The sequence below is a fragment of the Rhinolophus sinicus genome, linkage group LG01 (genome assembly GCF_036562045.2).
Source record: "Rhinolophus sinicus isolate RSC01 linkage group LG01, ASM3656204v1, whole genome shotgun sequence".
In the NCBI taxonomy this organism is placed as follows: Eukaryota; Metazoa; Chordata; class Mammalia; order Chiroptera; family Rhinolophidae; genus Rhinolophus; species Rhinolophus sinicus.
In genome coordinates this window covers 126,825,623-126,853,164 of record NC_133751.1, presented here as the reverse complement: position 1 = coordinate 126,853,164, position 27,542 = coordinate 126,825,623, and the positions used below count along the sequence as shown (strand labels likewise).

The window sequence follows — 27,542 nt, the reverse complement described above, 5'->3', positions numbered from 1 at the left end:
TTCCTCTAACTACAGAACAATTTCTTTGACAAGTAGAACGGACACTAAACAAAAGCCTCTTCATTTACTCTTCCACGGCCAGATTCCTTCCAAAAGCATCATGCCCACAACACTTGCTCATCACCATTTGATTTAAATGGTTGACCATATGCACCATCTTACCCCCCGTTTTTCATTCTTCTTCAATCATTTGTTTCTCTGCTTACTCCTCACCATATTTAAAATTAAGAAGAAATATTTAATAACTAATTCCTTCAAATTTCTACTACCAGGTCAATTTTATTCTCTCCCCTAAAATTTTCTCTAGGCAAAATTTAAATGAATGAACGAGCTGGAAGGCCACAAATCTATCTGTAAGTCACCCTATGCCATTTTCCCCTTGCTCACTACGTTCTCGCCATGCTGGCTGCCTTCTACTTCCTCCAATAAACTAGCCAAACTCTTTCCTGCATCAAGACCCATTGCACAGGCTCTTCCTTCCACCTGGAATGGTCATTCTCTAACTCTGCCTGGATAAGTCCTCCCCTAATTGAGATAAGTATCACTTCCTTTGAGAACACTTTCCTGATGGTGCTCCAATCTAAACTAGTTCCTCATTGTACTGTCATGACACGCTATACTTTTCCGCAAATTATCCCACAACTTGTATATTTATTTAGGTGATTATTTCTAAAGTCTATTTCCTTCAATTAGATTGTAAATGTCAAGACGGCAGAAACGGTTTTATTTACTTCTGTATCTTTCTCATTTAGCACAGTGCCTATCACATAAAATAAATAAATATCAATTACAAAAGATACTCACCTGAGAAATGTTAAGTTAAAAGTATTATTGTTTCTACTTTTATGAGTATTAAGAATATATGCATGCATGTGTATATATTTTTTTAACCAAATAGTTTAACGCAACAAATAAGATAGTTTCTAAGTCAGTACTATTTATATTTTCCAAATTTTTGCTATTAGTGATTACATTTTCCAAGTCCTACATTTTCTTGTGAAACAACTTTTTCTTAAAGTTCAGTAGTGCTTTTAGAAAAGCAAGTAAGTAACATAAGAGGTCACTTGTGTCTCTTACTTAAGTCTTAATTTGTACATTTTGAAAAAGTGGGCAGGAAAAATGTAAACAATTGTTAATTCTGAGTATGGATACATGAAAGTTTGTCATATATAACATTCTCTGTTTTCAATATTTAAAATGTTTCCCAAGAAGTTGATCAAGAATCACTTCCATATGGAATAATCAATAGAATTATATACATCGTACGTATTATTTTAAATCCTCTTTTATTTCTTAAGTTAGAGAGAAAAAAAACAGACAGATTGTTAGTTACTGGTCTGTTTCTGGTACTATATTCATTCCAGGAATCTACAGTATTATAAAGCACAGTAAAATCAGTATCGATATAATTTTAAAAGTCCCATAATTCAAATGATAGATTAAAATTCTCACCTAATAGGATCTTCACAGGCACCAAATGGTAACTTGCCAAACTCTAGGCCTCCAACTTCTCCTCCCACCAGGGCATCTATATCTAAATGAAAGAAATATTTTTTTATTATTTAGCAAAAAACAGAAATAAGAATTAGATTAGCCCTTTGGGAGATTATAGATTTAAAAGTGCCTACCTACATCAAGAGCACCTATAGCAAGTTAGAGAGCAAACAATAAGGTGTTAAAGACATCCCCTCAGAAAGTTAGAGTGAAAGGACACGCTTAATTCCTATTTATTCAATATTTTATTCAAGCCATGCATTCTAACTTTAACATCTTAAATATTCCTTAAATATTACTTGAGAGAACGTTATTCCTATAAAATTTTTTTGCATTTTTCTAAGAATGTGATTAATATCATCTAAAAGAAAGATTATCCAAGTATTAAAAATTGAATCACCAACCTATATTCATCAGTTTTGCTGTCAATAATTTCTGAATAGCAAATTAGTCATCATTAATAAAATTATATTTCAGTTGACAGTACATGGAAATATTTAAAGTTCACCAAAGAATTTCCTTCCCATTATGAATGGTATCTGAGATTAGAAGATAATTTAGCAGGTAAATCACTCCCCTTAGTTCCATTCCTCTTGAAGAAATAATAAACCCTACTAAAAGATATCAAAAAGATTCATTGCTTTTGAAATAATACAGATGGTTGTTTTTACTTATTCATACTACACTGGGAATTCCTATAATTAAAGTCTATTGTTGAGTTATGAACACTCCACAGTTTGCTAAAATCATGTTTGACAACTATCTACATCCTAACTAAATTATTAAAATTAGTCATTATCTATGGCTCAATTACTTGAGTCAGTAAATTTTCTCAAGCCGATTCATGCCTTTTTTCCAACTAGAGAATGCTTACAATAATAAAGATCACACTGACTAGCTTTATTACAAGATGTCAATTTTTAAGAGCTTCAAAATTTATCATAAGTGCATTTTGTAAATTAAAAATTATTACTAGACTATAACTGATAAAAGTTTTAATTAAATTAAAAGTGGAGAAGAGAAGCAACATTGTGAAATGAAAGGATCATGGGATTTAGAGTTTGACCAGTGTCTGAATATGAACTTTATCACTTGGTGAGCATGTGACCTCGGGCCAATTACCTATGTTCTCTAAGAAAGACAATAATACCTGTCTCATAGCTAAATGAGAATTACATGAGATAATATATAAAATGCCAAGCACAGTGTCTGGCCCGTATTACATGTTCAATGCCTTCCTTCCTTCTATAAGAGAAAAATATTAAAAATGTATATGGTCTTCAATCCACTGAGGAAGGTTAATATTTTAATCCCCAATAAAAAAAAATTTGGCAACAGAACATTAACAGAGGCCTTACTGGCGATCAGAATTATAAATGCTAAGATTCTGGCTCTTGGGCTTCTTCTTAATCATCAACAGACCATACCATCTTGGGAAATCTTTAAAACTAGTAATAGAGCAGCCTTTGAAAAAAGGAAAAAAGGAGAGTAGGAATTTAAACTTCTATTACAGAAACCAACTACAAATCGTCTAGTGGGTATTGTTGTCCGGGAACTAAAATTACCAAAACAAATATTTGAGTCTTTCCTCTAATATAAATGGCAGCTTAGCTTTTATTTCCCTTTGCTGTAGTTTAGATGCAGTTCTTTTAGTGTACATTAGAGTTTCAAATTATTCAGTGGTACATAAAATAGTAGTAGTATACATAACCACCAAAAGCTAAGAATGTACTACATTAATTTTAATATAATCACAAGACCATCAATTTAATATTTTCAATCCTATAATAACCAACTGATTGGAATAAAAATAAACAGTGAATAATATTATTTTATTCTTATTTATTTCTCTTTGAGGGAGGTAGGCTGAAAAATATTTCCAAGCTAGTAAAATACTTATAATTATTTATAAGTTTGTATTAAATTTCTTACTAGATGTACTTGAATTACACATATGTGAGAGAAACACCCAAGAACTAAATACCTCACTTAATCAAGCGATTCCACTTAATTAGGCTATACGAGTATGTCAATCAAACTGAGCTTTTCTAGAACTTATGTAGTACCTTCTTCAATTTTGTGTCCCTGGCAGTCTGGCCTATTATAGGCTAATAATTAATGACTGTTGAATGAATCAGTGTATCATAGCTAAGCAGGTAAATTGATTTTATTTACACTTTTATCAAATGTAAGTTAAAGTAAAATATTCCATAGCTCTTCCCATCATAAATGTATGTGTATAGAAACTTTTTTCTTTCAGCTTTCCTTATTTAGCACTCTTCTGCAGACTCTTCAAGGTGCTCTGCATGTCTATCCTCAGCTTATGAGGGTGGCTTCCCTTATTCTATTCTAAAAACAACCACTTTAATTATTCACTACATACTAATTTGAAGCACACAGCACTCCACAGCAGGGGGAGGCTTTATAAATAATATTAGCTTTCAAAGACAGATTGCCAAATATAGAGCGATACTGTCTCTAGAACAACCCACAGAGCTTTTTTAAGAGGAAAAAAACGACAAAGGCAATGAAATTAGCAATATTACATTTAGAATGAATTACAAATATTTCAAAATTGAAACACACTGTTAAATAATCTGAATATATTTTATTTTCTATTTATGTTCAGTAAGTTAAATACAGTTTTAAACTATCTCACCTGGAGGTTGCTGGGGCCAAAAATACTGCTGCCAATCCTGAAGTACATAGGTAAATCGAATAGTAATACTAACTGGAGGCAACGGAGTTAAGGGACATCCCTAGGAAATAAATGCAGACAATATTGTGTAGCTTTAAAAACAGTGTTTTTAAAAACAATGACAGAGAGCAAATTACATTAGAATAAAGCTGTTTAAACTACTACCTGGAGATAAGATATTAAATTCTATTATGCAAAACATTCTTTCAAAATATCTAATATAATTTTAATTATACAAATATGTCTTACTAGTCTCTTTAGCCATACTGAATCTGAAAAAAATGTGATTCATTTTTTTAAATAAGGTAAAACTATTATAAAGTGAAAGACTAGGAGATGATGTCTTTTTCTTTCTTTTAAATTAAAATCAAATCAAATTAAAGCCGGTCTTGAATACTGAACAAAAATTTAGACTATGACAAATGGACACTCATGCAAAACAGTTTATATTAATGAATCAGTGAACAGAAAAATTTAGATTTATCTTTATATTCATTAAAAATCTTAAAAATTAATATCATCCAAATATCCTATGATCTCAGCTTACCTTAATAATGGCTAACCTACATTAATGTGGAATAGGACTTAAATGTGCATAGGAATCACCTAGGGAGCTTGTGAAAATGTAGGTTCAATAGTGTTCTGCATATCTAACCAGTGTCCAGGTGTTGCAGATACTGCAGGTCAGGAAGAATAAGAGACATTTAGCGCAGCAGCTGCACCTATAAATGTCACTAGAAGCTTTAACTCAATACAATCTCAATCTAAAGTTACAATATAAGGTGGTTGCCAAAAAAAAAAAAAAGATCATTCCGTTTTGGGCTTGCTTGTATTACCTTACAAGCAAGGTAAGATCCTGTCTGGTCAGGAATAATCGACAGTCAGGTCCAGATATCAAATGAGCGTTCACCCATTACTAAAGTACAAACGGTCCGGAAACCATAACAAGGTTGCTCTCACACATAACTTCTACCCCAGTCACATACCGTGTTTCCCCGAAAATAAGACCTAGCCGAACCATCAGCTCTAATGCGTCTTTTGGAGCAAAAATTAATATAAGACCTGGTCATATTTTTCTATGATATAAACCCGGTCTTATATTAATTTTTGCTCCAAAAGATGCATTAGAGCTGATGGTCTGGCTAGGTCTTATTTTCGGGGAAACACGAGAGCAAAGCAGATAAATACAGACAGACAAAACCAAAAGAAATAGCTAGGAACAAACACAAAATAAGTATTGTCATGGGCCCTACGAAAAGGTACAGAAAACCCAAAGTGGTAAATCTGGTTCAAGGCTGAGTTTCAGGTAAAGAAGGCAGCTGCCAGCCTAGGACCGCAAACTGCACTAAATTGAACCAAAAGTACTCTGCCCAGAGCGAGGACATTGCAAGACTCTGCTTAAGGCGGGTAGTGGGGCAGGGCACTCCTGCTTGGTACGGTGGTTTTGTTGAAAGTTATGGGACTGGGAAGAGTTACTGTGTGTGTGTGTGTGTGTGTTTGTGTGTCTGGGGGAGGGGCAGGGGAGGAACCCAGTCTCATCACCTGAGCAAGCAATCCAATAGTTCCAAGACTAGATATACAATATCCCAAATACCACCACAGAACAAGAGGCTCCCAACCCCACTTTAAGACGTGGTTCTAAAATATTCTGCAGGTAGGGAGTAACCACAAAACTACAAAATCACCATAAAGGATGGGAGAGAAAATTTTAAATGTCAAATATTCCAAATGAGCCTGCAAACAAAAATTCTCCAAAACATGAAGAAATGTAGTTCTAAAAGAGACAAATATCCAAATCAACAACCAGAATATAAAACCATAAAATACAAAGAACATCTGAAAAAACGAAGAATGTCTAAACAGAAAAAGACTATTGTGTGTGAGAGTTTTCGAATATTTATAGAGGATTTAAACTTAAATTTTATGTGACTCTAAAGGGCAAAACTGCTCCCCCTCCCCAAAGGAAGTCTTTGCTAATAATTAGATCTATGTGAAAATGAAATAAACTGTCAGAGAAGGGTGAGCACCCTGGAACACTTCAAGTAAATGTTAAAGAGTAATTTTTATAAATATAGCTTTATAAAGATATTACAGGAGAGTCACGTTAGTGGGTAGCTTTAACTATGTAAAACTTCTGAAGTACCCAAACCAAGTCTTAATTATTTTAAGTTCAACTCTTATCAATGTGGAGAGGTATTTCGTATCTAGATGAGTGAGTTTTGTGAAAGTTCTGACAGGTGATGTGATCAACTGATTAGACACTTTTTAAAGTACAACTAGCATATAATCATAATCTAAGTCAGATGCCAATCAAATCAGGTAGTCCCTGTTCAGTAAAGAGAAGCTGAGCTCCACAGAGGAGTGACACAAAAGATCCATGAAGTAATGTACACTAATTATTTTTAGAAACAAGGAATTGAGGTAATACTAGGGATGCCAAAAAAATGAATACACATGACTTGTATTCATCTTTTGTTATCGGTAGATGTATTACAATTTTAATACAGTTTTTTCCTTTCTTAAAATATGTATACATTTTTTGGCACCCTCTGTATTTCCATCTGACCAGAAATTCAACCTAAAAAAAATTAAATATAATTGAAGACTTCTGCTGAAAGCAAAGGAAAACTAACGGGGTAGAAATTAACACATACTTGCATTTTTCAAAAATTTCTCAAAAACACCGCATGTAGAATTAAACAGTACTCAAGGCATTTCAAAGCCCAGCAAGTTTTTGAAAAACAATTACATATATACACGGAACTCTAAAATATATGCTTCTGTGGTGTTTTTTTTTTAATGGAGATGATCACAAGAAACTGGTAAGTTATTTTGAGGAGAGGGACTGAAGGATAAAAAGAAGCTTTTCCTTTACTTAAATGTTTTCGTTTTGTTTTTTTAATTTTTATTGGGGAATATTGAGGGACAGTGTGTTTCTCCAGGGTCCACCAGCTCCAAGTCATTGTCCTTCAATCTAGTTGTGGAGGGCGCAGCTCAGCTCCAAGTCAAGTTGCAGGGGGCACAGCCCACCATCCCATGGAGGGAATTGAACTGGCAACCTTGCTGCCACTGCCAAGAGCTCATGCTCTAACCAACTGAGCCATCCAACCGCCCCTCCAGAAACTCAGTGGCAGCTCAGTGTCTTCAACTAGTTGTGGAGGGTGCAGCTCACTGGCCCACGTGGGAATCGAACTGACAACCCTGTTGTTCAGAGATCGCGCTCCAATCAACTGAGCCATCCGGCGCCTCTCCTTTACTTAAATTTCTTAACCTGGTACATACATTACTTTTTTCAAATTTCAGAGGGATTCATTTGGGTGGTGAAAATCCTACCACTATCTTATTTAGGGTAAAACTAAGTTCTAATCCTAAATATATTTCTCACAAACCATATATGTTAAAAAATTTCAGAATTTTTTTCTCATAATTTTTTCCTTTTAAAAATTTGAAAACCTTCAGAAAGATTACAAAATGAGTATAATGAACACCCATGACTTTCACCAAGTTCACCAATTATTAACATTTTGATACACACACATACACACACACATATATTCCGTTCAGCTGTTTATGTCACACATATATATTATGTATGTGTGCATGTGTGTGTATTAAAATGTTATTACCACCAGAGGGTGCCAAAAAATGTATACACATTTCAAGAAAGGAAAACTGTATTAAAATTGTAATATGCAATATATACCGATAACAAAAGATGATTACAAGTCACGTTTGACTTCTGCAATTATAGTGGTTACCATCAGCTCCAGACACTTCTGATTACGGTGAACTACTTCTCGGGCAACGTTGACCAAAGTGACCAATTGTGTACATTTTTTGGCACTCCCAGTACATATACATACATATACATATATATATGAATAAATTTTGGGCTGAACCATTTAAATGTAAGTTGTAGGTAGGCATCATGACAATTCAACCCTAAATACTTCAGCATGTAATTCCTACAAAGACATTAACCTATGCAGCCATAAAACTGTCATACTTAAGAAGTTTAACATTGATACTATTTTCTAATATACAGTCCATATTAAAATTGCCCCAATTGTCCCGATCCCAATTCTCCCGATCGTGTCCTTTATGGCTATTTTGTTTTGATCAAGGATAATATATTCCATTTAGCTGTTATGTCACTTTTAGTCTCCTTTAATCTAAACAGCTCCCAATCTTTGTTTTGCTTATCAGGATACTGACATTTTTGAAGAGTCTAGGCCAGTTACTTTGCAACATATGGCTTGTTTTGGAAATACGCAGTTGTTTCCTTATGTTTTGATTTACGCTAAACATTTCTGGCAGGAATGCAACACAGGTGATCGTATATCCTATTCAATGTCTCATACCAGGAGATACCTGATATCAGTTCATTAATCAAATTTGGTCATTGCAGTGAGATGGGTGTCACTTTAAGGGGACTATTTCTTTAAGTAATTGGTCTGCTCCACCACTTGCTCATGTGGCTCTGCTCTTTTCCAATACCTCCTCAACTTAAACCCTAATTTTCCCCCAGAGTAGCACAGGCCAGCCTCTGTGACAGCGGTTTTACAGAACACCAAGGACATACCGAGCACATCCCATTTAGCCTTACTGCTCTCAGTCACAGAATACAGGACAGATTTATCTTAAAAAGCAAATCAAATGAAGATTTGAAAAAAAAGAAAGGCAATTCAGCACCCAAAGAGTACAGACCTCAAGAAGCTCACAGTCAAAGCCCCAAGCAGGTAGCTATCTAAAGCCCACTTACATGGGGAGGTGGGCAATACAGAGGATTTAAACTTAATGTCATCGATAGGTTCTCAGAACCCGCAACTTTAAATGAAACAACATGGAAGGAAACCAATTCTACCATAGGCTAACTGACACCAACAAGAGTTAAGTTCCTACGGCATATTTCTGGTCACAAAAACATCACCAAACTTCTAAACGAAGAACCAAAATACTTCTATTATTCAACACTGAAATAACTGTGAGCTACACGCATACTTAAGAAAGACTAATACAAACAAGGGAATTATTTTCGAACATTGGACAGGATGCCCTTCCATCAGTGGTACACACATGCGCACGCATTCAGACTAGGACAACACAGACACACCAAGTCACCTCACAGTGCACACATGTGGGATGTGGGAAGAAACTGGAGTCCCCAGAGAAAACCCACACAGACATGGCCCCAGCCGAGAACTGATTTTTTTTCCTCATCAACATTATAAGGAAACAACGAAACAATGTTGAACAAAATGACATTATTTGAGGACCTGCTGTATTACTATTGCAGGAGTAGAAAGAGATAACAGTAGAGAAATATCAACAAACTGAACAAACAAAATCAGTTTAATTATCCTTTGGGATCGGTACACTAAAAATCTAATTGGATACTGTTTATTTAAACAGATAGTAATGTATGTAGTCAATTACATCTTTCTTCTAAGTAATTACATTATCAATATTACAGACAAATACTTCTATGTATCAAATTACCTACTAACTGCTACTTTTATCTGTATCCCAGATAAGACTGACAATATCAATGCCAACTCACAATCTTTGATTTGAAGATATCCAGTAGACCTGACAAATGAGTGTACTGATTTGGCACTTTTCGAAGATGAACCATTTCAAAATCAGTTCGGACACCGGGACCCTGACATTCTCCCACATACGTTCTCCGCCATTTATGATGAATTTGCACGAAGAGTGGCACCTGGCTGTAGGACATAATTAAATAGGAAGAGAATGTAAGTTTACTGGACAATGAAAATCTCCTAAATCTCAAAATTTTCCACAGTCACATTTTACTAATCGCAAATATTTAAAAGCACTAAACAAGGAACACTCCACAGACTTATAATAAAGACACTCTTAATTCCTTTTCTCCCAACACCAGTAAACTGTAGAAACTATCATTTAGTGGCACTTTGTAATCAGAAGATTGTTTTAAAATGGCTGAAAGTCAGAAAAAAAGCAGTTTTCAATAAAAGCGATATCAGCCTTCCCAAAGTCATAATAAAATCTGATTCACAGGTATATACTACAAATTAAACCAACATTCATCGTGAAATATTTTTTACTTTATCATTTGAAGATACAGTCGATCCTCATTATTCACAGATGTCCGTATATGCCAATTAGCATACTCGCCAAAATGTATTTGTAACTCCAAAATCAGTACTTGCAGCACTTTCACAATCATTTGCAGACATGTGCAGAGCATCAAAAAATTTGAGTCACCTGACAAGTTATGTTCCCAGCAGAGGTGAATAAGGTAATGATGTCTTCAAGTTTTAAAATTAGATTTTGTAACAAGATTTAAATAATTGGAAGCACGAAAATAGTACAATTTATTCTTCATTTCAAATATTTATTGAGTATTTCATTAACTTTCCCTTCACAAATGTTCTCCCTAAAGGTTTTGCTGAGTTTGTCCTTGTATAATACACTCCAATACAATAATGTACATGTACTAATCCTAATTACAATTAAACAACCTATCATTTGGTAACCATTTTCCTTCATAAAATATAATTAAAAATAGTTTTTAACTCATTGTCTAAGTTTTCCGAAATGTCCACCTACCAGCCAGTGTTTCCCAAAGCGATAGACACAGAACTCAGAAGAAGATTGCACTTCGATTCACTGAGAACAGCATCGCTGTTGGCTGCTGGGGCAATCACCACGAACTCCCGCAATCCATACCTTTAAAGAAAGAATCACTGCCATTAAACAAGGGAAAACTTCAGAATACAAAAAAAAATTATTTGAAAAACATGAAAAAAATTTCCTTGAAGGAAATTTAACAAAAGGTTTGAAGTGCAGGTGTTTCTTTTCTTTCATGGCAACTGAACCTACAATAACCTGAATTTCCTTATTTAGTGAAACACTTTCATCATTCAACTACTATTTTCCCTCTATTCTTTACAAATTAGAAACAATTTGCTGAAATCACAAAGTAAAGAACATCAAATAACAGTTTAGCTTTGAAAGTTTAGTTTCAGAGATAAACGATGAAAGCCAGCACTGAAATCTTGCTTAAGCATCATAATTAAGGAATTCTTGTATTCTTTTATTTAGCAGCACACATTAGGTAGAAATCACAAAATTATCAGAAAATAGCTGCTATGGGAAACAGTACAATGGTTCTTAAAATTTTTAAACATAGAATGACCAACATTTCCACATCTGGGTATATACCCCAAACAATTAAAAGCAGGGACTCAAAGAGATATCTATACACCCATGTTTATGCATTATCCACAAGAGCCAAAAGGTGGAAACCCAACTGTCTGTATTAATAGATGAATGAACAAAATGTGGTGTAACATATACATATAAGGAAATATTATTCAGCCTTAAAAAAGAAAAAAATTCTGATACATGATACAACGTAGATGAACCTTGAAGATATTACGCTAAGTAAGCCGGTCACAAAAGGATAAATATTGTATAATTCCACTTATATGAAATACACAGAAGTCAAATTCATAGAGAAAGAAATCAGAATGTGGTGATAGGGCTTGGGGGAGGAGGGAATTAGGAATTATTGTTTAATGGGTACAGAGTTTCAATATGGAATAATTAAAATGTTCTGGAAATGAAGAGCAGTGGTGGTTGCATAAAAATGTGTATGTACTTAATTCCACTGAATTGTACACTTAAAATGGTTAAAACAGTACATTTTGTTATGTATGTTTCACCACAGTACAAAACAATTGAATAAAGGAGCAAAACTACTATATATTTTAAAGAATAAGAAATACAAACGGATAATAATTCTATTAAAATAAGTTCAACCTTACTAGAGATTAGCAAAATAAAAATTAAAATAAGATATCACTATTAACCTATTAGTTTGGCAAAAAATATATATAAAATACTGATAAGATCCAGTGTTGGCAAGAGTTTGGGATATGCCACAAGTGGTGGTATAAACCTTCAAAACATTTTTGGAGGACAGAAAGGCAGGATATATCAATATTTAAAATTCACAAACTTTGAACTAATTATCTCTTTATATCTATGCTACAAAAACATTCATACATATGCACAGATATATTTACAATGATGTTCATTATAATATTCTGAAAAACTAGACATAACATAAATATCCTTTAACAGAGAAATAGATAAATAATAACGATATACCCCCATACTGTGACATACTTAATAGTCATTAAAAACAATCGGAATTTACTAACATAAAGGCTATCATGAAATGCTGAGAAAAAAAGAATATCAGAATAATATGTACAGTGAAATCCCATTTAGGAAAAAAAATTCCAAGTCAAAACCACAAAAATACACCTACATATAACTCACATTCTCATAAAAAAGTATCTCGATGGATACATCCCATATTTCCCATGTGTGTGGAAATGCACAGGATGGGGAAGAGAGAATGGGAAAAGTGAAGGGGGAATGTAATGTAAGATAATGTGTTTCATTAATAAGTCTTTGTATTTCCTACAATTTCTACTCTGGTCATTTATTAAGAGCTTAAATGTATGAACACAAATAAAAATCCCACTATGGTAATTTTTAATAATAGAACTGTTTTATCATTACATGTGTATACTAAATACTAAATTTAAATATAAATGTGCCTTAGCATCACATCCTCCAACAGGACAATCATTCATTTTTGTCTACTTTAAGATCCATTTTTCTTTCTTGCTCCAATAAAGACTAAAAGCAGCAACAAATAATTCACCAATATTTGATATATCTGTCATTAATCTTGCACAGGAAAATCATAAAACCATACCATACACTCTGAATGCTACCATTTTACAACTCCTGCATGTATTACTTTAGAAAAAAATATATTCAGAGTCTCTTCAAATAATATAAAGAATAGATGCATAAAATACAGCATCACCAAAAATAGTGAAAAAATGAAAACAATGAAAAAAACCTTTCTTGGACATATTTAAATACCTCACATCTAAAAAGTACCTAATAAAATGGAGACGTTTAATAACAATTGCTTTACTCGATTTTTATCCTCCAGCTATCTTTGAATATTGCAATCTATATCTTCACTTGTAATCTACTCAGATTAATTCTGGTAAAATCTAGCAAATTTTATACAGTATAGTTCTATTTCCCCCTCCTCTTTTGTGTGCAATACTGTCATATATATTACATGTTACATGTTATAAACCAAACAATACAGTACTATAGTTATTGTTTAAGCAATCTTATTATTTTTTTTAATTAAGAGGATATATCCTTTATATTTACTAGAGTATTTCCAATGATTTTCATACCTTTCTGTGTATCCAAGGTACCATCTGTTTCTTTTAATAGTGCCTATAAGGCAGGTATGACTGCAATGAATTCTGTCTTTGTTTATATGACAATGTTATTTCACTTTTTAAAAAAATATTTACTTATTTTTAAGGATTTTTATTGGGGAAGGGGAACAGGACTTTATTGGGGACAGTGTGTACTTCCAGGCCTTTTTTCCAAGTCAAGTTGTTGTCCTTTCAATCTTAGTTGTGGAGGGCGCAGCTCAGCTCCAGGTCCAGTTGCCATTTTCTAGTTGCAGGGGGCAAAGCCCACCATCCCTTGCGGGAGTCAAACCAGCAACCTTGTGGTTAAGAGGACGCATTCCAACCAACTGAGCCATCCGGGAGATCAGCGGCAGCTCAGCTCAAGGTGCCATGTTCAATTTCAGTTGCAGGGGGCGGAGCCCACCATCCCTTGCAGGACTCGAGGAGTTGAACTGGCAACCTTCGGAGTTAGGATCATGGAGCTCTAACCGCCTGAGCCACCGGGCCGGCCCTCACTTTTTTTTAAAAGATAGTTTTGCTAGATATAGAATTCCTGTTGACAGTTTTACCTTTCAGCACTCTGAATGCCATTGTACTGCCCTCTAGCCTCCACTGTTTCTGAAAAATCAGCAAGTAGTACTGTCCTCTTGTACACGATGTGTCAGTTTTCTCTTGCTGCTTTTAAGATTCTCTTTGTCTTTGGGTTTTAGCAAGCTGACTATAATGTGTCTAGGTGTGGCTCTCTTTGTGTTTATCATACTTGGGCTTCGTTGAGATTTCTGAGTCCATAAGTAAACATTTTTTCATCAAATATGGGACACTTTCAGTCATTATTTCTTTAAATATTATTTTCCAGTCCCTTTCCTTCTCTTCAGCTGGGACTCCCATTTATATGCTTTGGAATACCTGACAATGACCCAAAGATCTCTGAAGTTCTGTTCATTTTTCTTTAATCTTCTTTCTGTTCCTTGGATTGAACCACAGAGAAAGGCAAAACCACAGAGACAAAATCTGTCCTCAGTTAAACCTAGCTGTACTTTCAGTGTATTTTTCCAATCTCAGGGGAGCCTCTCCAGATATATATTTATACTACCACTTTTCGTATTATTTTCATATTGCTGCTGTAACAAAATATCACAAACTTGGTGGCTTAAAACAACCCAAATTTATTATCTTATAGTTCTATAGGTTAGAAGTCTGACACAAGTCTCACTGGGCTAAAATCAAATTGTCAGCAAGGCTGCAAAGGGATAATCCATTCCTTCCCTTTTCCAGTTTCTAAAGGCTATCTTCATTCCTTGGCTCGTGGCCTTCTTCTTTCATCTTCAAATGCAGCAAGAGCAGGCCAAGTTCTTCCCACATCGCATCTCTCACACTGACTCGTTCTGCCTCTTTCTTCCACTTTTAAGAATTTTTTCTTGTGATTACAGCGGGCCCACCCCTGTAATCCAGGATAAATAATCCGGGATAAATCTTAAGGTCTGCTGATTAGCAACCCTAATTCTATCTGCTCCCTTGATTCCTTCTTGCCATGTAACTTATATTCAGTTTTTGAGTGTGGACAACCTTAGGAGGTAAAGAGGGTTCATTATCCTGCCTTCTTATTAAAACTACTGCTCAGTAAAGAGCTCATGAATTTATATTTGGGCATAAATGTCTGCTAAAGCTATTCTGTCTCATTTGCAGGGTATTTATTTTATTACACTATAAGGAATAACAATCAAGGGACTAAATCCCTAATGATGGTTTCAGAAATTGGTCATTAGAAGGTATTTCAAGGATAGGTATATCCTTTAAATAGAGTGAAGCATGCAACAAATCACATGATTAAGATCAATTACTTTGCCTACACCATAAAAATTGATCATGTCCACATATCTTTTAAAGACCAGTTTTATAAAATACACTTAAAATAGTTAAACAGGCTTGGGAGCTAACTTGACAGGGGCTTGCTACAGAAACTGAAACTACAAGATATCAAAATAGATGTAGACTGAACTATCAAAATTAAGCATTTGACATAAATGTCAAAATACTATTTTCTAAAGTTGAATTTGAAAATATAAGATAATCATGTAGGAATTTTATCTCTTTCTGACAGGGTCAACCTATACTAATTGAATATGAATGGTATAAATAAATATTTTACATAAGTTTTCAAATCTTCAATGTCACTGCTTTAGAATTAAGTTTAGTTCAATTTTTTAAAAGGACATATTTATAGGTAAAAATTTCTGTGAATGTTATTCTTCAGTTGCTATGAAGCATGGTAATTTATAATCTTGCAAATTTTAAGAATTTTAATTTTTAACAACTATAATTTTAAAATTCTATAAAAAGTGGAAGTATGTATGAGAACGTTATGAAATCTTAAGAAGCCAGGTTCACATTAGGCCCAAAATACACAGATAGATCCTTTCTCATCTGTTGCCATTCTCAACCCTCTGCTGCTGTGCTCCAGGCTTTACCCAACTACTTGCAGGTTTCAAATTCTTAATTTAAGCATCATCAGCTCCACTAACGCTCTTCTTCTTCCTTGAATATCTTTTTAACTAACTCTACCCAACTTGTTCTCACTTGTCTTTCAGGATTCAGATGAGGTATTGCCTCTTCTGGCAACACTTTTCTGACTTAATCTGTCTGAAAATGGGCACCTCCTGTGAGTTTGCATCAAGCCTTGTGCTGCCCTCTACGAGAGCATCTATCAAGAGTGCTGCCACTGGTTTCCTTACCTCTACCCTACTAATCCCAAAGCTTACTGAGACGGGGATCACATGTTATCCATGGCGTCCCAGTATCTGGCTAACAGTAGATGTTTCAAAACAATGTTTGCCTAACAAAAGAAAACACATATAAACTTGTGTGTGTGTGATATTGCACTTTTTTTTTAAATTAACGTTTACTGGGGTGACAACTGTAAGTAAAGTCACATAAATTTCAGGTGTACAATTCTGTAATACACCATCTATATTCATTACATGTTCACCACCCAGAGTCAGTTCTCCTTCCAACATATACTTTTAGTATGCCTAATTTTCAAATAATTCTCAAAAGTTTGGGTGTTGGCCATCTAATCTTTGAAGAACGATCAAATGAAAAAAGGGAAGCAATATGGCAGACTGATATGACACAGACTGAAACACACCAAAATACCTGATAAAATATGACAATGTTTTAAAAATACATAGCTAAAGTTGAAGGAATAAAAAGGAGAGTAATGGGGGACAGAAACAAGGACGGAACTGAAAGACGGAAGCAAGCATGCAAGGTGACTGTGAAGAAACCCAGGGGATTATCACCTCTGGATATAGGCCCTAACAGCTAAGAACTGGGGATTGGGATGTTACAGGATAAGCCTTTTAGCTGCTAAAATCCTATCAGTCTGACTCACAGAGATTTCTGCAAAACTGATCATGCTTTGGTAGACTAGAGAGCCAGAAAATGATAGAAGGAAAGGCTGCTTATGTCTGTGAATACCATGTATTTTAGCCCAGCAGTGAATGGGCTAATGTGAATTATATAACTCTGAGATTGAGAAGGTATACCCAGCCCAGGGACGTGGTCTGTGGCATGTATCCAGACTACGGTATAGCCAAGAATACTCCAGCCTCATAATAAATATAAGTAAGGCGAGGTCTGGAAACTATGCTTCCAGAAGCATAATATCATTCAGATATTATCATCCACAACTATGCAGTTGCTTATGAGCACTGAGTAGTGAGCTGAATATATTTTCAACGATGTCACCAATCTCTCTACAAAGTAACCTAAACATGCCAGCTTCCTTCTGTATCCTTTAGATTTGTTAAAGCAGTGTCTGTGCATGGGCTTCCCATAAAGCCAAATCAGTACAAAGGTTAACATTCTGAATGGCCTCTCAGGGATATGGGTGCACATGAGACAAGGAATTTTGAGTCTTTTGCTCAAAGCGTGGACCCTAGAAGGGACTGCCACCTCAATAAAAGGAGAACTCCAGGGCCAGATGGTTTCAATGGCAAATTCAACCAAACATTTAAAGGTAACATCAATTTTCCACAATCTCTTCCAGAAATTAGAACAAAATATTGCCCAACTCACGTTATGAGGCCAGCAATTCTCTGAGAACAAAACCAAAGTATAAGAAAACCAGACACCAATATTCCGCATAAGCACAGACACAGTCCTCAACAAAAATATTAGCATAGCAAATCCAGCAAAATATGTGTGTGTGTGTGTGTGTGTGTGTGTGTGTGTATATATATATATATATATATATATATATATATATATATATTATATGCAATTACAAATTACACCACAAATGGTTCAGTTTATCTTGGGAATGCAAAGCTAGTTAGATATCCAAAAATCAATCAATGTAATCACCATATTAAAAATCTAAAGAAGAAACAAATTAGCATATCAATTTAAGCAGAAAAAGCATTTGACAAAATTCAACATCCACTCATGATGAAAACTCTCAGTAAACTAAGTATAGAAGGGAATTTTCTCAACCCGATAAAGAGCATCCATGAAAAACCTACAGCTAACATCATACTTAATCGTAAAAGACTACATGCTTCTCTCTGACATTAGAACAAGGCAAAAATATCCATTCTCACCACGCCTATTCAATATTTTACTGGAAGCCCTAGCCAGTTTTAAAAGGCAAGGAAAAAGAAGACATACAGACTGTTAAGGAAGAAATAAAACTAACTCTATTCACAGACATGACTGTTTACATGGAAAACCCTCAAGACAATACAAAACTCTTCCTAGAACTAATAACTGAATCAAGTAATGTCATAGGATATTAGGCCAATGCATAAAAATCAGTCACATTCCTATATACTAGCAACAAACAGCTGGAAATGAAATTTTAAAAAATAATACCATTATAATAGCTCCTTAAAAAAAGAAAGCAATGTATGTTGAAAACTATAAGACACTGATGCAAGAAACCAAAGAAAACCTAAAACTTTAGAAACCAACCATGTTCAAAAAAGGAAGACTCCGCATAGTCAAGATATCAATTCTTCCCAAATTGATCAATAAATTTAAAGCAATTCCAACCAAAATTCCAGCAGGACTTTTTGTAGATATAGACAAACCAATTCTAAAATGTAAATGGAAAAGAAAAGGAGCTAGAATAGCCAAAACAATGTTGAAAAGGAAAAATAAAATTGGAGGAATCACAGTACCTACTTTAAAGACTTATTATAAAACTACAGAAACCAAAAGCATCCAGACATAAACCTACACAAATATACCCAAATGATTTTCAACAAAGATGCACAAGTAAGATAATGGAGGAAGAAAACTGTTTTCCACAAACGGTGTGGGAACAACTGAACATCGACATGCAAAAAAAACAAAAAAATCCTTAACCTAAAACTCATACCTTATGCAAAAAATAACTTGAAATAGATACTAGATCTATATATGAAATGTAAAACTTCTGGAATAAAACAGAGACTTGATCATGTGAACAAAGTCAACATCTCTAGTGATTAAGTCATGTTGATAACATGACCTTCTGACACATGATGAAAAAGGCACTTCACCTTTATGGTATTCTTTCCAAAAGCCCATAACCCAAGTATAACCCAAGTATATCATAAGAAAAAGCCCATAACCCAAGTATAACCCAAGTATATCATAAGAAAAAGAGACAAACCCAAACTGAAGGAGAGTCTACAAAATACATGGCAAGTACTCCTCAAAACTGTCAAGGTGATAAAAAATAAGGAAAGATTGAGAAACTCTTACAAAACAGAGACTAAAATTTTTAAGGTGACCTGATGACTAAATGCAATGTTGTATTCTGACTTGCATCCTGGAACAGAAAACGGACGTTAAGTAGGAAAACTAGTTAAATAAAATTTAGCTAATAATAATGTGCCAATGTTGGTTTCCCAGTTTTGACACATGTACCAAGGTAATATAAGCTGTTAACAGTAGGGAAAACTGGGTGAAGGGTACACCAAAAGTCTGTAGTCTGTATTATCTCTGTAACTTTTCTGTAAATCTAAAATAAACCAAAAATTTTTTAAGTCTATTTTCTTTTAAATAGGAGAAAGCTCTGTGACTTGGTGCAAGTTCTTAGACATGGCACCAAAATCAGGATCCATAAAGTAAAACACTGATAAACAGAACTTCATCAAATTTAAAAACTTATTCTGGAAAAGGTAATGCTGAAAGAATAACATGATAAGCTACTGTCTGGAAGAAAATATATGTATTCAGAATATATAAAGAACTCTTAAAACTCAATAGTAAGAAAACAACCCAATTAAAAAGTGGGCAAAAGATTTGAACAGACATTTCACCACAGAGTATATATGACAGCAAACAAACACGTGAAAGATGTTCAAAATTCAAATTAAAACTAGGGTGAGCTACTACAACATACCAATTAGAATAGCTAAAACAAAAAATACTGACACCAACTGCTGGTATGGATATAGAGCAACTGGAACAGTCATACACTATTGGTGGGAATGCAAAATTAGTCTGGAAATTAGTTTGGCCATTTCTTATAAAATATACACTTACCATATGACTTAGCAGTCCCACCCCAGATATTCACACAAATGAACTGAAAATGCATTTGCACACAAAAATCTGTACACATATTTATAACAGCTCTATTTATAAATGCCCAAATCTAGAAACAATCCTATCCTTTAACATTTGATTGAGAAAACAAACTGTAGTATAGCCTTACAATAATACAAAACTACTCAGCAATAAAAAGGAACAAACTATTCATACAGAATTACTTCGAAGGATCTTAAAAACATTAAGGTGAGTGAAAGAAGCCAGTCTCAAATATATGATTCCATCTCTACAACATTCTTGAAATGACAAAACAATAGTGACTAAGAACATAGTAACAAACGAGGAGTTTTCTGGCAGGTTATAAAACTGTTTTATATCCTGACTGTGGTAGTTTAAAAAAACCCAAAAACCTATATATGTATTAAAGTTCAGTGAACTGTTCATCCAAAAAAAGGTCAATTATATTGTACATTAATTTTTTTAAATAAATGGAAAGGTTAACAAAAGCTACTAACAAGTGCTTTTCATTAATACACTGAAAAATAAATCACTAACGAGAGATTCATTAATACATAGAAAGGTTTCATTTATTTATTCAAAGAATAATTTTAAACTATGGACTATGTGCCAAATACAGTTTTTGGAAACATACATTAAAAAGTTGAATAGAAATTATATAACAGCATTCTGATTTCGATAAACATACTATATGTCATTATTTTAGTAAATCTTCACAATTACACTTAAAGATGCATGCTACTTATTATAGTGACTTTACCAATGAAGACACCAATTCAGAGAAATTAAGTAACTTGCCCAAAGTTGCTGAGATAATGTACTTGAACAAAAATTAAACACAAGCATGTCTCATTCTGTGTGTGGGCAAACTGTCAATTTGAACAAATTGAACAAATGATGTTCAATTAATGTTAAATGAATGAATGCATGCATGCAAGTCATGCTCTTTGATAACACGCTGCTTTTTGATATATTTTCTAATGTCAAATGTATACATTCACATTTTGAAAGATCAGAAATCTGGATTGATTAAATTAAATGGATAATTTATTAAATTCCTTTTATTTATAGTTGTTTAAATTGTTTAAGTTCAGTTTTTACAGGAATATATCAAGCAATATCCATCTTATTTGCACTTGCAAATAATTTTTCTCTTTTTTTAGTGTGCTTAGTCTTCTTGCTGTAGTAATCACAGTGGAAAAGAAACATATATGTTATTTTCTCCCCTTTCTTAGAAATTCTTTAATAAAAAAATCGAAAGACTAACTCACACTAACACAATAATTGAAACCAGTATAGAAATACTCTTTAACTAGGTCTCCTTTCTTGACCATATACTACTCGGGCCATTTGAGTTATAGTGTGTTTAAAGCCACCCCCTCCAAAATAAATAAAGTTGAGACATACTTTGAATAATTGAAAAATATAAAGACCTTTTAAAAGTGATGTATCTCTTATACTATCGTATCACATTTATAATTTACAGCTTTTATGTGATCATGTAACTGAGATCAACATTAATTTCAATTCAATTTCCAACCACACATACTAAGTTTTCTATGATACTTAAGTGTTCTATGCTAATCACCAGAATTAGGTTAGACACTACCCTAGGTTATGACACATACTGTGCAGAAAAAGAGTTAACAGTAGACCTGTGACTGCTATCCTTAGAATAATCTGCCTGCAAGGCTGACCTTTTGCTGGCACCTGGGAACTTAGATTAGGGGAGGGTTCTTACTACTGCCCGAAATGGTAAGAGTTACTGACCCTAAACTGTTTGTACAATGTGGTTTATGCTGATCATCTGCTTTCCTTCGAGAACTGTGAAATTTTGTACTAGTCAGAGGGTGCCAGCCCCCAATTAAAATCCCTTAGAGCTGAGCCTCTAATAAGCTTCCCTGGCAGATAACATTTCATATGTCGTTACACCTTGTTGCTAAGGGAATTAAGTATGTCCTGTGTGACTCCATGAGGAAAGGACTCTTAAACACGCACTTCCTCCAAACTCTGCCTCAGGCACCTTTCCCTTTGCTGATTTTGCTTTGCATGCTGTCACTGTAATAAATCATAGCAGTAAGTGTGTGATTAGACGCTAAGGCCTGTGGGTCCTCCTAGCATACCACCAAACCTGAGGGAGGTCGTGCAGCCCCCTCCAACACACACTCCAAAAGTTATCTGAGTAAAATGTATACCTACCATCTTACCAGGCAATGTGCTCTTGGAGGAAAGTCATTATTCATACACAGCAAATCTTGCATAGATTGTGGGATAACATCTACAAAAAACATTAGACAATTATAAAATTAATATGTTTATTCTAAGGCAAAATTTTATAACATGATTTAAACAAATAATATTATGTAACATGTCTTGCTAGTCTATGTGGTTTTACAATGGCTTAAAAATTTGTATCTAGGGATAGCACTAAGATTTTGGGGAAGAGCGATGGATATCTTTCTTTCTCTTCAAAAGAGCCAGACTATTAAAAATAAAAATACACACACACACACACACACTATATATTCATTATATGTTTACATATATATTCATATGTTTATATTATTTTACTTTCTTCTAAATCATGACTCAAACAATTTCCCTACTAGAAAGCCTATTTTATTTGTTCTTCTTGGTCTGCCTTTGTCTCTACTTTTCTTCAAAATTCTACTTAGAGATCTGTCAATTCTACAGAGGGTGCCAAAAAAATGTATACACATTTCAACAAAGGAAAACTGTATTAAAATTGTAATATTCAATATATACCAATAACAAAAGATGACTACAAGTTACGTTTGACTTCTGCAATTACAAGAGATGCTCAAAGTGGTTACCATCAGCATCCAAACTCTTCTGATTACAGCGAACTACTGCTTGAGTAATGACCAAAGTGTCCACTTGTAGACATTTTTTTGGCACCCCGGTATATCACCTCCTACGGCAAGCTTTGCTGGACCCTGGACATCTTAAATGTTCTTGTAAAACCACTAACCAGCTTCCCAATTATAACCACATATCTTTAAACAATTGCATTGCTATCCATAAGATACTAACATCAATGGTCATTATTTATTCATAAATGCATAATACATTCAAAGCATAAAGAATTAATACTTGTTCATAAAAATATTTCCTTTTGCTGTACAGCTGTAATTGCTTAGCAAACGTATATTTAATTTGAAAAAAGAATAAAATGGAGAACACTAATGACTTAATACTCTACTTAACTACAGCAATAGGCAACTCCAACAAAATAAAAGATCAGTGATCAAATCTTCTAACCTCTGATGATGTATTAGGTTGGTGCAAAAGTAATTGCAGTTTTTACAATTATTAACCTTTAAAACCACAATTACTTTTGCACCAACCTAATAGTATTAAATGTGTACTTCCAAATTAACTAAGCTGATGTTTTACTTGTACCTTCTAACTTCTGCCATTACTTACAGCTTCAATCACAACCCCATTAAAACTGCACCATACCTACACACATGCAACAATGCCTTAACTAATCCATTTACCTCTCAAATATTATCAACTATGGTCACCAAGCTATACCTCACATCTCCATGACTTATTTATTTTATAACTGAGACTGTTCCTTGACCCTCTTCACCCATTTCACCCACCCTCCATGACCTGCCTCTGGCAACAACCAATCTGTTCTCTCTATCTATAAGCTTGGTTGTGGTTGTTTTTGTTTGTTTTGGATTCCACATATAAAAGAGACCATATAGCATTTGTCTTTCTCTGTTTGACTTACTTCACTTAGCAAAATGTCCTCAACTGATCAGAAAAACTTTAACACACATTCTGCATACTTATTTTCTAAATGAATAAAGAAGGGTATTTGACTGACAGCTCTAAAATTCATGTTTTTTCAATAACTTGCTCACTTACTGTTATATACTATCTAAGAACAGAGATTTTGGATGATTTGACCTATAAACAACTACAGGCACCATTTACAGAGATTTGTGATAATGTGGACAAATAACAACTATAAGCAGATTTACTAAGTATCTAGCATGGGGCAGGTACTAAGATAGGTACTTACGTACAGTATCTCATTAAATCTTCCCACTAACCCTCCACATAGTATTACTTCATCTTAAGATAATTCAAGTTTAGAAAGGTCAAGTAACTACTAAGCAGAAAAATCAGAATTTAATCTCCTTGATCTGACTCTAAATTCTGGGATATATCCAAAACACTATACTGGCTAATCAATAACCTTTTCTTTAGTCCTTCAAAGCCCAGCTTAGTTGCTTCATTCTCCATGACACTTTCTCTAATTGGTCCCAATTAAAAGGGATCTTTTCTTCTCTGAACTTCAGAACTTTATCTGTGCTTTGGGAGAGAACTTATCACTTTCTACCTCCCATTACGGTTACTTACTTATAGACCTTATCTCCCCTACTGGAATGTAAATTTAAATTTGGGTTCAGTTGGGCTTAGCAGAGTACCTAGCACTCAATAAATATTTGCTGATTTAATTAAAATGAATGATACTGTGATTTTTCCTCTGAAAAGATCATACTCTACTTCACATGTGGTACAACAACTTTACATACATACACATAAAACATCTCCAGAAGATATCACATAATTAAGAGAACTAAATTCATAATTCAAAATTATAATCATTCTTAAAAGTCAACAGTTTAAAATACATATAAACACCTACCTTCTAATACTTCCTCCTTTCCTTCTTTATCAGTGGGTTCTTGTACAAGATAATGATGAGTTACTGAGAACTTGAAATCAGCAAAGGAAATTTCATCTGATTTCTCTTCCCATGTGCCAGATGTGAATACACCCTGTATTTAACAATAAAATGGGGGGAAAAACTATTTAATAGCTACCATTATGTTTATTAACCACAGGAATTTTTTCCTTTTGCTCCCCACTAATCTAAAAGTTTCATCCTATAACTATCCTCCATATAATTAAAGAAAAAGGAAAAATACTATATTAAGTGAATAAAACAAAGAGGAAGTTATTTTTATAAATGATTTATCAGTATTCCTTTAAAAAGAAAATTCCCCTAGACTATTAATTATCAAGTGACATACAAAATTATAATTTTCAAATAATTTTTGTAAGATGAGTCTCTATATAAAATCATGAATATACAGTAAACCCCCATGCCTTTTCATATGCAAAAAGAAAAACCCTCTCTACCAATAGCAAAATCTCTGAGTTACTTTTAACTGAAAATGATGACATTTTATAAAGTTTAAAAATTAGAAAAATGCATGGCAATAAAATACACTTTTATAAAATCTCAAATCAAATAACATCAGTATGTAGCGCACAGCATTACTGAAACTCAGAAATTGCTTCATAAAAAAGCAGTCTGTAGAATCAATTTAAGTGACATAACATCTATAGTACTTATGTGCTTAACAGGATTTTGCAAATTTCTTTATCAAGCTTTGGCATTCAAGTATTTTCCTTTAAAAGGTAACTTGACTGGAAAACATTTTAATTAACAGTTCCAAAGAGCACCCTAACTTATACAACATAATCATAAAAAAGAATTTTTCCCGAGGGGCCTCTAATCTCCCATACCTATTCTTTCCAGTGGAGTTTATATACTCATTATAGCATAGCACCACTACGAGGCAGGAAATTAAACCCAGCAACTTGCCATGCACAGATAGTCCCAAACTAGATAGAAAATATGTAAACAATGATTCTGTGTGTTACTGAGCTTCTAAAAAGTGTTTTCATGACTAAAACTAATGTATAACACCAAATGGTTTATGTGTTGCTGGCAAGGTGTTTACAATTCTCAATGGAATTAAATCATATTTTAAATGTCCTAGAGTTATCTCATTAAGTAAACACATCAAATAGCAATCTTTTCATTAGAAGAATAATCATCATTATGACATGCATCCAAAAAAAACTATGATTTTTACATGTTGGGTTTCTTTAAAGTGAGGTCAACCTGTGTTAAATTAAGACTTATATGGCCCATTCCACAAGCCTCAAACTGAAATAATTAAGGTAGGTAAGAGGTTGGTTTACTAGGAGAAATGCCTATTACAAAGAAGTTAAGGGTAAAACTAAGAAAGAGAAGAAGTCCAGAAAACGAGAGGTAAGTCCCTTTTTCAAACTTGCAGAAAAGCTGAAATAGTCTTTTTAAATGATATTAAAAAACACACTATCTGACCCTAATCCTGGATTCTGGGTACTGCTGTCAACCTTACCAACAGCTATCTCAGGAGTATTTGGTTGTATCCAATAAAGAAAAGGTATCCAGGTTCTTTCTCCAAAATAGAATTTTTAAGATAATTTAGTTCAACTGAAAAACAATATTCTAACCTCCTTCCTTCAAGTCAATTTACGATTAGAACCAGAAATATTAAGTTGATGCAAAAGTAACTGAAGTTTAAAAGGTTAAAAATAATCGCAAACCGCAATTACTTTTGCACTAACCTAATAACAATTCCAGTTCAAAATTAATCCAGTAATTCATCAAAAATAACCACTGAGGGCCCCACTCAGACAAAATAAAAAAAATAAGCATATAGATTGGAAAGAAAGAAAACTATCTGCACTCACAGATGACCTAATTATATACGTAGAATATCCAAAGAAATATACAAACTACTAAAACTGTTGAGTTTATGAAGTTGTGAAATTCAAGGTCAATATACAAAACCATCTGTGCTTTTATATACTAGCAACAAACACTTGGAAAATAAAATTTAAAAAAAATACCACTTGCAACATCAAAAATAAATATCTATGAATAAACTTCAGGAGAACAAGAACTTTACCTAAAAATACTTCAAAACGTTGCCGAAAGGTATTAAAGACCTAAGAGATATATCACGTACATGCACTGGAAGACAACAATACCATGAAGAAGTCAATTCTCCCCAAATTGATCCATAAATTAAACACAATCCTAATCAAAGTCCCAGCAGACATTTTGTAAAAACTGACAAGCTGATTCTAAGTCTAATATGAAAATCCAAAGGCCCAAGAATAGCTAAAATAATTTTGACCAAAAAAATACACTACCTGATTTTAAGATTTACTTTGCTACAGTAATTAAGGCAGTCTAGTATTGGGATAAAGACAAATAGATCAATGAAACCTAATAGTCCAGAAATACATTCACACATAGACTTCATTTTACAATAGAGGAGCCACTGCAATTCCGTAGGGAAAGGATGGTCTTTTCAACAAATGGTCCTAGAATAGTAAGATAATCACCTGGAATAAAGCATAGGAGACTATCTTCACAACCTTGAGATAGGCCAAGATCCATTTGATAGGACACAAAAGGCACTAACAATAAAAAATTTTAATTGAGAAAATGAATTTCATTAAAATAAACTTATGCTTATCAAAAGACAATGGTTAAGAAAATGATTAGGGAAGCCACTGGAGTAAACACTCAAAATACACATATTTAACAAAGGACTCACAACCAGAACACATGAGGATAATTTTAAAAACTAAACAAACTAATTGTTTTTAAA

General features: G+C 33.7%; 1 protein-coding gene across 3 annotated transcripts in view; it reads right to left on the bottom strand.

Annotated features, from left to right (window-relative positions):
• The window catches only part of RAB3GAP1 (RAB3 GTPase activating protein catalytic subunit 1), an 89,075-nt gene that overhangs the window by 38,180 nt on the left and 23,353 nt on the right, over window positions 1–27,542 (bottom strand). For all 3 annotated transcript variants that reach the window (XM_019731151.2, XM_019731150.2, XM_074335582.1), the window contains exons 4-9: window positions 24,728–24,860; window positions 22,240–22,318; window positions 10,787–10,906; window positions 9,753–9,918; window positions 4,154–4,253; window positions 1,453–1,534 (exon numbers count right to left, since the gene is read on the bottom strand). In XM_019731151.2, coding sequence (XP_019586710.2) covers window positions 1,453–1,534; window positions 4,154–4,253; window positions 9,753–9,918; window positions 10,787–10,906; window positions 22,240–22,318; window positions 24,728–24,860 — 680 coding nt within the window. The remainder of the gene's footprint in view (window positions 1–1,452; window positions 1,535–4,153; window positions 4,254–9,752; window positions 9,919–10,786; window positions 10,907–22,239; window positions 22,319–24,727; window positions 24,861–27,542) is intronic.